Source organism: Nothobranchius furzeri, chromosome 5 (genome assembly GCF_043380555.1).
Source record: "Nothobranchius furzeri strain GRZ-AD chromosome 5, NfurGRZ-RIMD1, whole genome shotgun sequence".
In the NCBI taxonomy this organism is placed as follows: Eukaryota; Metazoa; Chordata; class Actinopteri; order Cyprinodontiformes; family Nothobranchiidae; genus Nothobranchius; species Nothobranchius furzeri.
The window spans coordinates 25,456,018-25,473,090 of record NC_091745.1 but is presented as its reverse complement, the minus strand read 5'-3'; the positions used below and the strand labels follow the sequence as shown (position 1 = coordinate 25,473,090).

Genomic DNA, 17,073 nt, shown 5'->3' with positions numbered 1-17,073 from the left:
GGGCCACACCTTCCTCTGAGCCTCGCTCAGAAGGCCGTGAACACTTGCTGTCCGGACAGACCATTCCACAGGCCTGCCGTGCAGTGGTTGAGGCCAGCACGGTTCTGCCCCCACTGGTCAAAGGAGTGCCTGTTCGTCTGACTCTGATGAAGCATCAGAAGCTGCCAGGCACACAGGCCTTCTTCCAGCCATCACCACACTTCTTGGAGCTCAACTTAGCCGTCTGTGGCATGCCACTCTTGGAGCTGAACAATCGTTCTGCGTACTTGTTGGTCGAAAATCCGACCCAGAGTCCTATCCACCTGCCGGCAGGAAAGCCCTTGGGCATGCTGATAGATAGCTCATTCCATGACTTCGAACTTTCAGTCCCCGTGATCGGACAACTTCCGTTGTTCTTGAACGACAGACAGGTTGGTGTAGACACATTCAGTACTTTCCCTTCACAAATGATTACCATCAAGCGGCATGAAGCCCTTCCTGAGGAACCTATTTGCAGTGCAACCTTAGATACTGACTGCGGTCAGTGTCTAACGGTTTTTGCAATAAATACTCAACCCTCTGAGTCACCAGTTGAAAGCCCGGAACATCAGAGACCCTCCTCCTCTGAACCTTATGACGGCTTCGAGGCCGAAGTCAGCCAGCAGCTTGACAAAGCGGATGCGCTGGAGTCAGAGGAGCAGAGAGCAGCGCTTAGAAGCCTGTTCTATGAGTTTCAGTCCATCTTATCCAGGGACTCCCTGGACTGTGGACTCACAAACCTGCACACGGTTCGCATTCCGACGAACCCGAATGCCCCTCCTATTTTTGTACGTCAGTACAAGATTCCCCTCGCTGCTTATGAGTCGATCCAGGAGATCCTCGATCAGCTGAAGGAGAAAAACATCATCAGAGAGTGTAACTCCACTTACAACTCTCCCATCTGGCCGGTTCTGAAACCGACTGGGAAATGGCGTCTCACCATAGACTATCGTGCACTGAACAAACAAGTACCTCTCTCCAGGTGGCCTATGATCCATTTAGATCAGGAGCTAGCCAGAGTCAGAGATGCTCGTTTCTTCTCTACGGTTGACGTAGCCAACAGCTTCTTGACCATGAAGGTTGAGCCGGCAGACCAGTATAAACTGGCTTTCTCCTTTGGAAATCGCCAATATACTTGGATTCGCTGCCCCTTTGGCTACTCTAACTCACCTGCCGAGTTCAACATCTTCCTCCACAAAGCCATGTCAGATGCTGCTTCCAGAGGGAACCTCATATATGTCGATGACAGCTTGATGAGGAGTCGAACCTTCGAGGAGCACCTGGCCGAACTCCGTCACGTGCTGCAACAGCTCGCTGACGCCGGAGCTAAATTGGCGATTCTCAAGGGACAGTGGTGTCGAACCAAAGTGGAGTATGTTGGACTGCTGGTTGGCCCTAATGGAGTCGAGCCCCAAGCGGGACGCATTAGAGCCATTCAGGACATCAAAGCCCCAGCTAATCTGACTGAACTCAGGAGCTTCCTCGGAGTCTGCAACTACTCCAGACAGTTCATTGAGGAGTACGCTGAAACAGCGAGGCCCCTCACTGAGCTGCTTCGGAACGACACACCTTTCGTGTGGGACAGACCCCAAGAACTCTCCTTCCAGTTCCTAAAACAGAAGTTGGCGTCCGCACCCTGTCTGGCTTACCCAGACAAGGATAAAGAGTTCTACATAGAGGCTACTTTCTCCTCTCACTGCCTGAGCGCTGCTTTGAAGCAGAAACACGATCAGGACATGAGAGTTGTGGCATACGCCAGCAGGCCTCTGAGCAAGGTGGAACTCCAGTTCTCAGACTGCGAGAGAGCTCTCCTCTCTACAGTCTGGGCCGTCGAACACTTTCGTAGTTACATCGGTGGACAGAAAGTGATCATTGAAACGTGTCATCAGCCTGTCACCTTCCTAAACAGCCAGCGTCTGCGCGAAGGAAGAGTGTCAAACAGCCGCATTGCGACGTGGATGATGGTGCTCCAAGGATACAACATTGAGGTCAAGTATGGTCAGAACACCAAGCTAGCGCTAGGACAAGGGCTAGCAGGCTGCCAGCACTGTGACTCTGACTCCGTCATGGGCCCCCTGGACACACCTGCCGCAGTCTACCCAACCGCATCCAATCATCGCTACTTTGATGAGAATGTTTGCCAAGGGCTTCCGAAAGTTTACACTGATGGATGCTCCTACCTTCACGAAGGCCAGCTCCGTGCCGGGGTTGGAGTCGTTTGGGTGGACTGTGACACTAAGCAACCAAATCACTACCGGTTGGGCCAAAAGTCTAGTCAGTACGCCGAAATTGCTGCAGTGTTGATAACCCTCCAGCAGGCGGCAGCCTTGGACATCACTCAAATCGTCCTTTGCTCTGATTCAAACTACGCTAGACACAGCTTCATCTCTCACTTCCCCATGTGGAAGGAGAATCACATGAAAAACGCCAGGAACAGAGACGTGAAACACTCGGAGTTATTCCTAGCGTGTGATCTGCTCACCACTGAGAAAGGCATAATGGTCTACTGGAAAAAGGTCAAAGGTCACTCCAGGACCCTAGGTCCGGAGAAAGATGGTAATGACGAAGCTGACCGCCTTGCTAAGCTCGGTGCTGACCAGGGAACCTGCTGGGAATTCAAAGACGAGTGGCTTCCACCCAAGGCCGTTCACGAGGTCTGTGCGATTACTCGTCGCCATGCTAAACAGGCAGACGAACCTCAGAACATTGGGGTACCCGTGTTTCTAGGCAGACAACCACATGACGTGGACCTAGTCACCATGCAGGAACAAGATCCTGACCTGAAGCTCATCCGCGAGCTTCTCCAAAAGGGCCCGATGTCTAAACAACCGTCACCACCTACTGGCGCAAGCCGAGATTTGGTAACCCTGCATCGTCAACTCGCGCATCTGAAACTACAAAACGATTTGTTAGTTTACATACGTGACGATCACAGCCCGCCGCGCTGGGTTGTTCCACTCGACCACAGAGGAGTGATGCTTGCCTACGCCCACGACACTCCGGTTGGAGGTCACCGCGGAGCAAAAGCTACCCTCGCGTCACTGACAGAAGTAGCATATTGGCCGTCGATGTCCAAGGACGTACACAGCTATGTCCAAGGCTGCCTCGTCTGTGCCCAGTTTCAACCCTCCCAGCCGCTTGCTAGAGCACCACTGCAACGCAGGGGAATAACCTTCCCTTGGTCCCACCTGCAGATCGACTGGGTTGGACCGGTTCCCAAATCGGCAAGAGGAAACAAATATATGCTAACTGTAACTTGCAGTTTCACAAAGTGGGTGGAATGCCTTCCAGCGCCAAACGATACAGCCGTCATAACCGCTGTACTGCTGATTAACCACGTTTTCAGTCGATGGGGACTTCCACTCTGCATTGACTCTGACCGAGGAACTCATTTCACATCCAGTGTAATGACGTCCCTGTTTGAACTTCTGGGGGTGGAAGTGAGATTCCACCTCCCCTATCACCCACAGTCATCCGGACAGGTCGAACGGATGAACCGCACGGTCGTCTCTATGCTCAAAAAGTACGTCTGCTCCACTGGGAAGGACTGGGACGTCAAGCTCCCTCTGGTCCTGATGGCCATACGGTCCACTCCCCAGCGATCCACAGGGGTTACGCCCTTTGAGATGATGACCGGCAGACTGATGACTCTACCACTGCACCTCCTGTATCACCCAGAGGATGTCAGTGTTGCCACTGCCTATACCGCCCATCAGTATGTGGCAGACTTGAAAACACACCTCAGAGCTACGTTCGCGCACGCTCAGAAGAAACTGGAGACCAACGTAGAAGGCGCTAAGGCCTACTACGACCAAAAGACAACCAGCCGCGAATACGAGGTGGGTGACAAAGTATTCTACTTTCGGTTCGCCCAACCGGCACGCAAACCTAAGAAGTTCCTGCCCTGCTGGTCAGGACCATTTGAGATCGTGGCAAAACTCTCTCCAGTTGCATACAGGTTACGCATCACCAAAGCGAGACAGGAGCCTGTCTACAAATGGGTGCATGCAAACCAAATCAAACCCTACGTCAAACCATCCCCGCGGGTACAGAGACCAGACTCCCCGCAGGAGGTAGACGTAGTCTCCACATAGTTTTAAGCATGGAAATGGAAAGGGGGGGAAAGTGCACGTTTAACCCACTAACATGTACTAACCGACAAAGAACCAAGCCCCCCCCCCGCCGTCATTTTCACTAACCAAGAGAAACTCCTCCTAGAACGCTAACAGGAAGTACTTACTAAAACCTTACAGGGTACTCTTGTAACTGTCAACCTACATTCTGCTCTGATTAATGAATCTCTACGTGCAATCAAGACTTTGTCTGAAACCATACATCAGGATATTGTGTACACATGAGTGGTGAGAGATTTGATGCAGGACCTGCTCAGGGAAGTAAGTTCCACGCTGGACAGCTTGGTTGAAAGTCGTATTTCCCCGTACTTGGTACCACTGGACCTGCTCAAAGATAGCTTGACAGCTGCTACCCCTCTACTGTGCACCTTTCACAAATCCACCTAGCGTACAGCCTAGGCAGTGCAATTCCCATTCACGTTGGAAAAAAATTAGAACTCGGTTTCCTGTTAAACGTTCCCATAATTGTGACACCTCACATCTATAAGTTTAGGTCGATGCTGAACATTGGTATTTGAAAGGACGGTAGGCATTTCCACTTTGAACTAAAAACCTGGCACTCCATCACCTCAACCTCGAACAGCATGATTCGGAGATTGAGATCATGGACGCTTTCCAGGGTTATAACTTTACCATCGATTTAGAAATTGACCAACAATTACTGATTGAAGGAACCAAATTTGCTAAGTTCACACAAAACCCGCGTGAACTTACTTTGACGCCCAAGACGCTACATTGACACAGATTATACCACCTTAATCTGCACATTGGTCGCCCTGGGGATGGGATGGCTCATCACGGCCGTGATTGCTTATTCCGCCTACAGGCGTGTTAAGAAACTCCAAGATAAGATGCACTTGCTCACCTACGGTGTGCCTCGTGACCGCGTTCGGGTAGACTCCAAGCGCGAATGTACCACACCTGTCTAAAGGGGGTGAGCAACATTTTCTTTGTTATTCTGTAACCCTAAGAGTAGTTCTCACTTTAGTCTACCTCACATTTTTTATCTGAGTGTTGCATTATGTCACATTCTTTATAAGCTACACACTGAATGTATGACCTAAGAATGTATTTTATGAGACCTCAAGGTTGCTATGAATTTTCTTGGGTGTTATATGTTTTTTTTTTTTTGGGTTTTCTGTATTTTTGTTTCGTACTTGGTCACATATTAACTAGTGGTTATGTGCCGGCCCAGCTCAGTCTGTCAATGACTCTGTCTGACGCACCAGCACATTGTAGTACCTCTTAGTTTTATGGTCCTTGTTTTAGCCCAAAGACTGTCCTGATCCACCCTTTGGACCAAAAAGGGGGGAATCTTGGGACCACATAGGTCAATGCGCGTTTGCGAACTATGGACCTCGTACATCACCGCGTGCTCCATAAACTGAACTGTATGGCCGGCGGTGAGATGCCTTTGTGTCCACTCGTGGAGTTAACCGCCCACCGACCTTCCTCCTTCTACACTACTACCTCTCGCATGGACGACATCTTCATTGCGTACCACCTGCGTGAGTGGCTTCTTCTCGTTATGCGCGTTGGGGACTATCCCGTTTCCTATCCTCTTTGTGCCTGACCAGGATCAAAGACCAAAGGCGCCAGGATCCAAGACAAAGACCAAAGACAAAGGCGTCCAAGGAGACCAACGTCCTAAGGGACAAACCCACCTGTGCTTCCGACAATCAAGTCGACCTACGTTCATGAGGAACAAACCCATCTGTGCTTCCGACGATCGAGCTTTGGGCGCGATCCCCGAAACCAAAAGGGGGAATGTTGAGGGTCTGACCTCAGGAGGAAATTACTATGCAGTGATTTTCTCCAAAATGACTGTGCTTAAATTGCTCTGAAAAGCAAATAATCACATCAGCGCCAAGAAACTTCATTTCCCATGATGCTTTGCACACGGAAGCATTGTGATGACGCCACCGCCTAGTACCAGAAACACGTTCTGCGCATGTGCGGGAAGCCGTGCAGCTTTTCCCGCGAACTAAGACCATAAATCTTCAGCAGAGACAAAGAAACCTCGTTCTTTTGCCCAGGATACCTGGCGGTAAGGACACGCTTGTCAACGCTCCGACAACTTGAGCACGCGGAAGCTCTAAGTGCCAAGTTGAGCCACGCAACCGCTGGAAACTACACTCAACTCCATCGGGACCTGACTGGGAACGAGCGGAGCTCCATTCAGCTCTCAGAGACGCTCCGTGGAGAAACACTCGTGGAGCCAAACAACGGAGAAAGCATTAAACCGACGGATGACGCTGAAAACTGCGGAGAAAACGGAGAACCGTCAAATCATAACAGCGGGGACGCCTTGCTGCTTTGGTGATCAGAAAACTCATTTTTTTCTCTCTCCTTTTCTTCTCCCGTTTCCTCTATAGTCCAGAATAAGCAATAAAACCGTGCTATTGCTTAAAAAGTAGCTTCGTGTTTTCCTCTTTCGCTCCCAATTCGTCCTTCGGGTCATTTTGAAAGAATAAACTGCTTATTGATCATCGCTAATATCTTTAGTCGTCAGCTCTGGCCAGGCTGCCGACTCCCTTTTAGATTAAATAATTTACAAGTGACCCTTTTGTTGTTGGTTAACTTTTGAAGTGTTTGAGTTAAGTTTTACTGTGATTCTAAGCCACTAAGTGTTCGGGAAAGTAGAAAACTTTACACATCCAGGTCTCCTGTTGAATGCGAGGGGAGGGGCAGAGCCCCACACACACTCACAGCTCACTTTCCCCCACCTACTCTGGGGAAACAAAGACCCATTCATCTCTCACACACACACACACACACACACTCACTCACACACACCACACAAACACCTTGAACATTATTTTGAATATACATCCTTTTATTATATCACATGGTTATTATTCATTTATGCCACTGTTTATTCATTTGACAAATTGTTAATTAAACGTTATAAAATTCAGATTTTCGTCTCCAGTAGCTTTGTTGTGTCGAAGAGAAGTCTCTGCTCCAAGGATTCTACGAACTTCAAGAAAGACTGATAAGAGTTTTGGATTCAATTTTTCCCCGGTAAAAGGGGAATGGTGCCCCGTATGTCTAAGAATATCTTAATTAATTAATAAATCAGTAAATATTCCCATATTTACAGAATTTATTGAAGAATCCAAAAGTAAGTTGAAGCTTACTAATTGTTCGCTCCTAATAACCCCAACAAAGTTTAACCTTCTCCTGAATTTTGTTGTTTTGAAGTTCAGTCGGACTCCGACTGTCGGAGAAACAAACGTTACTGCGATCTGTGTTGTTACTGCTCTTTGATCTGCATTCAGTAAAGTGTTATTAAAGAAGGCACGGCAATTTTTAACCTTTTTTAAATGTGTAAACATTATGTTTAGATAGTACTGCAATAAAAAACGGGCTGCAATAATATCGCACACCGCAATATTAAGCCACCCTTAATCACCGCAGGGGGAATTCCTCAACCGCGACAGCCATAAGCCCTTTTCAGACTGACATTCTGGAACATTTGTGGACAATTCAATCTGGTTTTCAACTGGAACTGTGTTTTCAGACACACCACTTTTGTACCGGAACTTGTCCTTTCGGCTGCGTTCACACAGCAGGGAAAAGTTCCAGATGTCTGACGGCGGCGGGGGGTGGTGGGGGGAGAGAGAATCGGACTCATGTTAAGAAGAAGAAGAAGAAGAAAACATCATTTCTATAGCGCCTCTCAAGATAAAAATCACGAGGCACTTAAGCATAATTCTGCGCACACGAAGACGCATAAGAGACCTGGATGATGAAGCTCAATGGTTAAAGGAATCACTGAAGCGGTGTGAAGCGCTCCGTCGCGCGTCTAGACGGTACCGTAGGAGGCGAGCTGCCGTGGTTCGCCGCATGCTACAGCAGCAAGCTACCTAGGTGCGCACGGCATCCCCCGGTCCCCTCCTCCTCCCCCTCCCTCTTGTCCGGAACTTTACCTCACCAGTCTGAAGCAGCCACCCTGTCCGTAACAAGTCCGGACCTGTTACTAGGGGCTTCGCCGGATAAATTCCGGAACACATTATCTGGATGTTTGTATTCAGACAGAAAGGTCTTACGGACAGATTCCGGAACATTTCCGTTTTTCATGGCCTGTCTGAAGGGGGCTCTAGTGGACTCAGTGATCTCCTTTAAAAAGCAGCTGAAGACTCACTTGTTCAAGCTGGCTTTTGTATGACCTTCTTCACCTCTCTCTCTTTATTCTGCTCTCCCCACCTATTCCACCTTCCTCAGGATCCACTGATTTCCCTCTTTCCTATTCACTCTCTCTCTTTCTTTACATTTTTAATGACAATTGTCTATTTTTGCTCATTTTAAAAATATTTTTAAACGTTTTCTAAAAGCTTTTTTATATTTTTACAATTTTTGTTTTTGTGAAGCGCCTCGTGACTTTTATCTTGAGAGTCTCTATAGAAATGATACTTCCTTCTTCTTCTTCCGCGCATGAATGGGGAGAACACGCAACTCCATGCAGAAAGGCCGCAGCAGAGTTTCAAACCTGTAACCTTCGTGCTGCGAGGCAACAGTGCTAACAACTGCGCCACCATGCAGCCCAGTAAGTGGAGAAAAAGCTTCATTGCAGTGTGTGTGTGTGTGTGTGTGTGTGTGTGTGTGTGTGTGTGTGTGTGTGTGTGTGTGTGTGTGTGTGTGTGTGTGTGTGTGTGTGTCTGAGGAAGATTTTGTTTTAAAAGCTCTTAATGTCCTTGCATATATTACTGAGATCCTTTCTCCTTACAATAGCTCTTGGTATCTAAGATCTGCAAACCAATTACATTTAACTGTTTCTCTGGATGCATCAGAAAGGGGGACCGGGTGTTTACTGTAGCAGACCCAAAGTTTTGGCATAACCTTCCATTTGGACAAAAGACTCCCTTTTCATGGTGATTTTTAAATCAAATTTGAAAACAATTACTTTCTTTTGCCTTCGAGTGTTCTTAATGTGTTTTTTTTTTTTGTTTAATATTGTTGTTATTGTTTTAGCATTGTTAATTTGGAAAATTGATCAGCACTTTGGTCAATCCTTGGTTTTTAAATTTGTTATGCAAATCAAGTTGATTGATTGATTGATTGATTGATTGATTGATTGATTGATTGATTGATTGATTGATTGATTGGGCAGAACGTGCACTCCATAGGGAATGAGTCTTCAGTAAGCACACTAATCTGCTCGAGTTGTTAAGGCAACCGAACTGATTAACAGCTCTGCAGTTGATGGAGAAAGCTGCACTCAGACAACAAACATTTCCAAACATGAGCAAAACAAACTCCAAACAGAAAATGCATTCAACTCTTTAAATGTAAACTATAAATGAGGACAAATTGGAGCATTCAATCAGTTACTCTATGTTTTTTCATTTTCAGTTTTATGTTGAACTCTTTATTTCGGACAGAGACCAGATTTACAACCTCTGCACCCTTCTCCTGGGTGGCATTTTTTTCTTTTAGTGGTAACCTATTTGACAACAAGTGCCTCAGCCTCACCATTTGGTTTGTTAGTTTTGTTTTTCTTTAAGGAAGAACACAGGAATTTCCTTCATGAGCTTAGGACTTGGTGTGACCAAATATGGCTAATTGAGGGTGTTTCTGTATGACTGTAAATGGACACGAGCAGCACAAGTGGGATTTGTTGGGTATTTTTATAATTGTACCTTTTTGAGACCTAAAAGATGCCCATTACACATCATGAATCTCTGTGTAAGGTTGAGCAAGGATGTTAATTGAGAAAACTCTGTACCTCTGTAACTTGAGAAGGTCCGCCTTCTCCCCCATCCATTTGGTGAATAAAGCCCCTGAAGAACTGGGAGCACAGGGGGAGTGACGTGGGGAAGCCTCGGAGGAGGTTTCTCTGCGTTAACTCTCCATGTTCTGGAGACTCAGGGTGAAATGTCTTCCTTGTTGTCATGTGTGTTTATTTCAGGTTCCAGGGTTATGGAGGTTAAATATTATCTACCAGATAATTAGAGAATGCAGGTATACGGAGCAGGTGAGGAGAAAGCTTTGAGGCTTAAGCAGAGTGGGGGCTGGTTGAGCCACACACATGGACATGGGGCCTGGTTGAGCCACACACATGGACATTACAAATAATCAATTTACTCTCTCTCTCTCTCTCTCTCTTCGGGTGTGTTGTCCTTTAAGGTAATATGGGATAAAATCAAATTACCTAACAGGATTTATCAACAGTTGAATGAGGAGGAACATGTGTACAAGTGGCCATTGCATGTTTCATAAATTTGGCCTTCATACGAACATTCTAAATTCCATTCGTAGGATAGAAGTTAGTACGTTTGCTTGATACGTAACAGTTTGCTGAATGAGTGCCCTGGTTTAAACATCTTTAGATTTGATGCAAAATTTCCACAGAACTGCACATGATCGCCTAACTTAAAGTGGCAGTGTGTAGTTTCTTGGCACTAGTGGGCAGTACATACATTTCAGGGTAGTTTTACTCCATATCGCCGTGACTGTCGCTGCTCGAGGTCCTGCAGTGCATCCATGAGCCTGTCTGAGGAACAGTCCAGAATCTCATATCCTCTTCAGCTCAGAAAGCGCCTATAGAGACTTTTGATTACGCACAAGCATACACAACCTACTCAGGTTTACGCAGTCAGTCTTTAAATTTAGAATTGGCTACAGATAAAAAATTAATTCAGTAAAATAAAATACATTGTACTTAAATATTCATTAATTAGTTTACAAGCAGAGAGCCGCATCAGATGGATGAAAGAGCCGCAGGTTGCCGACCCCTGATCTAGTGTGACATCATCAACAGGCGCAGGACCCCAAGCCGGCCAGAAGGAAACATGGCTTCTAATATGGTGTCCCCAAAGACGCTAGACCTTTGCCCCACATACTGTAGAACTGATTGTTATGGTTATAAGTTACAAAGCTGCCAATATTTTTCAATGATCCACATATACATCGTTTTATTCATTTTCAACATTTTGATGGGTACTTCCAGAGATTAATGGTAAAAATACACATAGTCTCTTTAATTATTTAAATGATTTTAACTTCATTCTGTCCAATTAAAAAAAACGTAAAGCTGGGGTATGCTGGTTTTATTGGGGTTTTAATATTATTATTAAAATACATTTTCCAAAGTGGATTTGGTTTTTTTGAAATGCAATGTGACATGGTGACATCTGGGGTCAAGTAAAAAAAACTGCAACTAATACAAGAATGGTGGGAAAATAGCCATTTTAACCTCAACTACATTAAAAACCTTTAATCTAATTTCATCCAAAATGTCTTACTTCTGCACCAAGATATTCCAAATATTTTCAGAAAACTTTATCCTCAGCTAAACTTTGCTTTCAGGAATCACATCCTATAAGTGTCATGTTCTGCAGCTTCTGTGATGTTACCGTTTATTCAGATGAAATCAAGTCAGAGAAAAATATTCTTTGACACTCTGATCCCACTAAAAGATATTATGCTGAAAATCTCAGGAAATATTTAGAATAGCTGCCATGCTTTTTGGGGGTTTTTTTTGGTGGTGGGGGGGGGATCAAAAACTTTAAAAGATCAGCTGCAATCCCCCCCCCCCCCCCCCCCCCCCACTGCCAGAGCATCATTTTTGCTGCACAACCAATTATTTGACTTTTCAAGTATTTTTTACCACTATGAATAATTAAGTATGCATTATGGTCCAATTAAACCAGCTGTAGTTTTCACAGCTGTTAATATTGATAAAGTGTTCTCTAACTGGTGTCTTTACCCGATAAAAGGCTTAAGAAACCTTTTCTGATGATGCATCGCTGTAGAAGTAGAAAGTGTATACTTGATGTTAATAGGCTTCAGTCAAGCAGAGAGAAATAAAATGCATTCAGCAGTAAACATTTCCTGTTCAACTCCTCTCTTGTTTTCCATTATGTGGGAGGAAAATGCTGAGGAGTACAGCAGCCATGAATCAAGGCTGAGTGCAGGAGCCGAGCTATTGTCCACAGGATCATAACTCCTGAAGTGGAAACCCAGGGGCATTAAGCAAGATGACTTCTGCACCGAGGGGAAAACAAAAAGCCTAGGCCGGGCCATTTGGGGTGCGACAAGTCCTTTCTTAGTCAAAGTAAAACAATGATTTAGGACTGGGTAATTTCCCTTGATAGTTGAATATAGATCTGCACTGATGACTTCATCCAAATCTGGATTTTATAGACGGGAGGTGAAAGGCACTTTTAAATTTAGCAATAAAATAACATCAGCCTTCAAAATTTTAAAACATAATCTCCTATTAAAGGAAGGGATACATTTCAGGCTTTTAAACTTAAATATGGTGCAATCAAATGGGCAAAATTATAAGTAGTCAGAGTTTCCCAATGAAGAAATCAAAATATCAGAGAGATGTTCTTGTGACTGACTTTAATGACATGGAAGCACAGTCGGGGTTTGTGTTGCAGAACTGCTAGCATAAATCAGATCTGGAAAGTCTTATGTATCAAATTAACTGTTATTTCTGCTCCTTCAAACATGACACCAAAACCATCAGGTGCTGTTTACGGAATGGGAAGTAGTGCACGCGTTAAACAAAGAGGAACAGAATATATAAAGGATCATTCTTTCAGTGTCATAGCACAAACGTGTCACAAAAGAAACTCACAAAAGGTCATAGGTAATTTCCTAATTCTTTTTCAACAAAAGGAAAGATTCAAGATAGCTTCCAATCTTCCCAAGAGTACACATCCCAGGAAGTTCACCCAAAGGTCAGAGGTCAATAATCAGAAAAATGACAAAAATACCCAGGAGCTCCATATCTGGTCTCTGTTCGGCCTGTTATGGCACACTTACACCTTGGTCAGCTTAGTTTGCTCTTGGTCGGGTTTTGTTTGCACAGCCTTCTCAGGAACATGGATGTCTCTGAGCGTGTGGGCGGGGCAAAAATTGCACAAAGAAGTCAGTGGTGCCCTTACAGGAAAGCGGGCGTGATCAGTGTTGCTTTTGGAGATTCTGACATGAAGCCCAGCGCTTCCTACTCTCACCGAGCAGTGGTGCTGTAGCAGGCTCCTGTCCCATCCAAGAGCGCTCACGGAAGACTGTCTGTCCTCACGTTGCGGCCGGCCCGAGCTGCAGTCAGAGAAGATGTTTACCCCACTGCATACAGACCGATAATAAATCTTGCATGCAGGAAGCCGTCACTGACTGACTCTACCCACCAATCAGAGGCTCCCTTTAGTAGGTAGGTTTGACCTTCAGCCAGCCAATCAGTCCATAGTGTTTGCTTGGCTGATCGACAAGCTGATCGCCAAGTAGCGAGGGGAGTAGAGAGGGGAGGGCTTGGTGATGAGGCATGCTTGGGTCTGTGTGTTTGATTGGTTGGATGTAAGTAATGAATCTAGTATGAAGCTACCCAATAGAAGAAGAAGAAAATATCATTTCTATAGCGCCTCTCAAGATCAAAATCACGAGGCGCTTCACAAAAACAAAAACAAAAAATATAAAAAATTGTAAAAATATAAAAAAGCACTTAGAAAATGTTTAAAAATATTTTTAAAATGAGCAAGAATAAGCAATTGTGATTTAAAAGAAAACATGTTAAGAAAGAGAGAGAGTGAATAGGAAAGATGGAAATCAGTGGTTCCTGAGGAAGGTGGAATAGGTGGGAAGAGCAGAATAAAGAGAGAGTGGTGAAGAAGGTCATACAAAAGCCAGCTTGAACAAGTGAGTCTTCAGCTGCTTTTTGAAGGAGACCACTGAGTTCACTGATCTCAGGCTCAGGGGGAGAGAGTTCCAGAGTCTGGGGGCCACAGCAGCAAATGATCTGTCACCTTTGGTCTTTAGCCTGGTGCTGCACAACCAGTAGGCTTTGATCACTGGACCTCAGGGACCTGCTGGGGGTGTAGGGACTAAGAAGATCACCAATGTAAGATGGTGCTTGTCCATGTAAGGTCCTAAAGACCAGAACCAGGATCTTGAAATGAACCCTGGAGTTGACTGGCAGCCAGTGAAGCTGGAGGAGAAGCGGGGTGATGTGGGTGTATTTGGAGGACTTGGTCAGAAGCCAAGCACAGGCGTTCTGAACCACCTGTAGACGGTTCAGGGAGGCTCTGCTCAGACACGTGAAAAGAGAGTTACAGTAGTCTAAGCGTGAGGAGATGAAGGTGTGGAGAACTGTCTCAAGCTCAGAGTGAGACAGAATGGGACTCAGCTTAGCAACGTTCCTGAGATGGAAGAAGGAAGAGCGAACAAGAGAACTGACATGAGAATCCAGGGTGAGAGCTGGGTCAAAGATCACGCCAAGATTCCTGACGGAAGGTTTGGTGTGGGAAGCAAGCTGACCAAGAAAGTCTCTGACTTTGGGAACCAGCTTGTCTGGGGCACAGATGAGGATCTCAGTCTTATCTTCATTCAGCTGTAGAAAGCTCCCACCATCCAGGTTTTGACAAGAGTCTAAGCAGGTGTGTAACAGCTGCAGCTTAGACATCTCATGGGGCTTAAAGGAGATGTACAGCTGGATGTCATCTGCATAAAGATGGTAGGAGATTCCTTTGAAGGAGCTCAGGATGTGCTGAAGAGGAAGCAGATAGAGGAGGAAGAGTAGAGGCCCCAGCACAGAACCTTGTGGGACACCATGGGTAAGAGAGGTGGTGGAGGACCTAGACTTGGAGACGGCCACAGAAAAGGAGCACTCAGAGAGATAAGAGGAGAACCACTCCAGAGCAGATCCTGATAGGCCTACCCAGTCTTTCAGCCTCTCCAGTAGCAGTTGATGGTCAACAGTGTCAAAGGCTGCAGTCAGGTCCAGCAGGACCAGAACAGAACAGTCCCCTGCATCACTGTGAGTCAGAAGGTCATTAGAAACCCTAAGAAGAGCTGTTTCAGAAGAATGAGCTCTACGAAAACCTGACTGGAAGCTATCATAGATGTTATGTTCATCAAGAGCAGCTGTGAGTTGTTTAGCCACAACCTTTTCCAAGATCTTGGAGATGAACGGAAGTTTAGAGATGGGTCTGAAGCTGCTATGGAGAGAGGGGTCAAGACTCATTTTTTTAAGAAGCAGGTGGATTACAGCGTTCTTACAGTAAGCAGGGACCTGACCAGAAACCAGAGAAGCATTAATTATAGAGAGCACGTTGGGGCCGATGGACTGAAAAGCACTTTTAAACAAAGATGAGGATAAGATGTCGAGGGGGCATGAGAGGTCTTCATAGAGTTAACTAGTTTGGTTAACTCGGGCAAAGAAACAGGAGCAAAGCTATCTAGGATGATGGGCCTGGTTGGAGTCGGGAGAGGCGGCGATAAGGATGAAGGAGAGATGCTAGATCTAACCTTACTGACTTTGTCCACAAAGAAAGACAGAAAGTTCTCACAGTCTGCAACAGAGTGGATGGAGGCTGTAGGAGAGGCAGGAGAGACGATGCTGCTGATGGTGTTAAACAGCACCCTGGGGTTCCCTTTGCTCTGGGACACCAGGTTGGAGAAATATGAAACCCTAGCGTCTCTGACTGCAGAGTTAAAGGATGTCAGAAGATCCTTTAGGTGCAGCAGATGGACGTGGAGATGGGTTTTCTTCCACAAATGCTCAATTTTTCTACATTGGCGCTTCAGGCTGTGAAGGCTGTCATTAAACCAGGGAGTAGGGTTCACTGCAGGAACTGATCTGGCTCTGACAGGACAGATGTTGTCCAGAATGGAGAGGCAGTGCTCGTTAAACTGGGAAGTTAAGGAATCTGGGTCGTTATCAGAAGAAGAGGGTGGATCAAAAGCAGCAGAAAAATTGCTAGCTGTGCTCTCATTAAGAAAACGAGAACTAACCATACGGCGAGCAGGAGGTGGGGATGCAGAAACTGACAAGTTAAAGAAAATGCAATGGTGATCTGAAATATAAACGTCCTCAGGACAAACACTGTCAGTATTTAGACTCAGGGTAAAAACAAGGTCCAGAGTGTGCCCCCTGGTGTGTGTGTGGGGCCAGAAACATGCTGGGTAAAGCTGAAGGAGTCCATAAGGCTGGAGAAATTCATGGCAAAGAGATCGGAGGGATCATCAACGTGGATGTTAAAGTCACCAACAATCACCAGTCTGGACAGCTTCACAGAGGAGGATAGAAAGTCACTATTTCCTGAAGGAAAGAGCTGTTTGGACCAGGTGGACGATAGACCACAACACAGTAGAACGGGTCCGTACACCCGACTTTAATCAGCTGCAGTTCAAAGGAAGCAAAGTGACCAGAGTTCGTAGAGCTACATGGAAGATGGTCTCTGAAAACAACAGCTAGGCCTCCACCACGACCAGAACCCCGGGGCTGGCTAAGAAAAGAATAACCACTCGGGCAGAGTTCAATCAGACCAGAATAATCAGATGTTTGCTGCCAAACTTCAGTAAGAAACAGAAAATCCAGGTTTTTAGACAGAATTAGATCATCAAGCAGGAAGGTCTTATTGTTAACAGAGCGGGAATTTAATAGAGCCATGCTGAGTGAGGTGGAGGAATCAGAAACTACAGAAACAGCTGGAGTTAGTGGACGTAAATTAGTAGGGTTACATCCACGGTGTTTATAAAAACCACTTATGGAGGGAACAGGAGGAGAAACCACTGAGGAATGAGGATAAACCGACCTTAAAAAACTTGGACGGATGAACCGCGTCGCAACGTGGCCTGGCGGGAATGCGGAAGTGGCGCTCAGGTCACCAAACAAAGGACAAGTAGCTAGAAAATCGCGCTGATGTTTACCAGATAAACCACGCTTTAAGAGAAGTCTTATACTCACATGGATTCCTGCTCGTTTACCTCTTTTCCTCCGACATTTTCCCGGGACCGGACAAACATCGCTAGAGGTGCGCAGCTCTGGATCATCGATTGCTTCCGGGCCGGTGCGCCGCTCAGGTAAACAAACAGGATGGTAAATCCTCGGTGCATCTTGGGCGATCGTGAACGAACGGAAGGACAAAAAGAGTCTGACGATCATAGGAGATGGTAGCGGGGACACTACTGG

General features: G+C 46.0%; 1 protein-coding gene across 4 annotated transcripts in view; it reads right to left on the bottom strand.

The window, feature by feature from the left end:
- tmem104 (transmembrane protein 104) overlaps positions 1 to 17,073 on the bottom strand; it is a 117,970-nt gene that overhangs the window by 93,701 nt on the left and 7,196 nt on the right. The window contains exon 3 of one of the 4 annotated variants that reach the window (XM_070551513.1): positions 4,078 to 17,069. The exons of the other annotated variants lie outside the window; for them this stretch is intronic. Coding sequence (XP_070407614.1) covers positions 13,903 to 15,123 — 1,221 coding nt within the window. The 5' untranslated portion in view covers positions 15,124 to 17,069 and the 3' untranslated portion in view covers positions 4,078 to 13,902. Of the gene's footprint in view, positions 1 to 4,077; positions 17,070 to 17,073 lie in introns of those variants that run through there. 4 annotated transcript variants of the gene reach the window in all.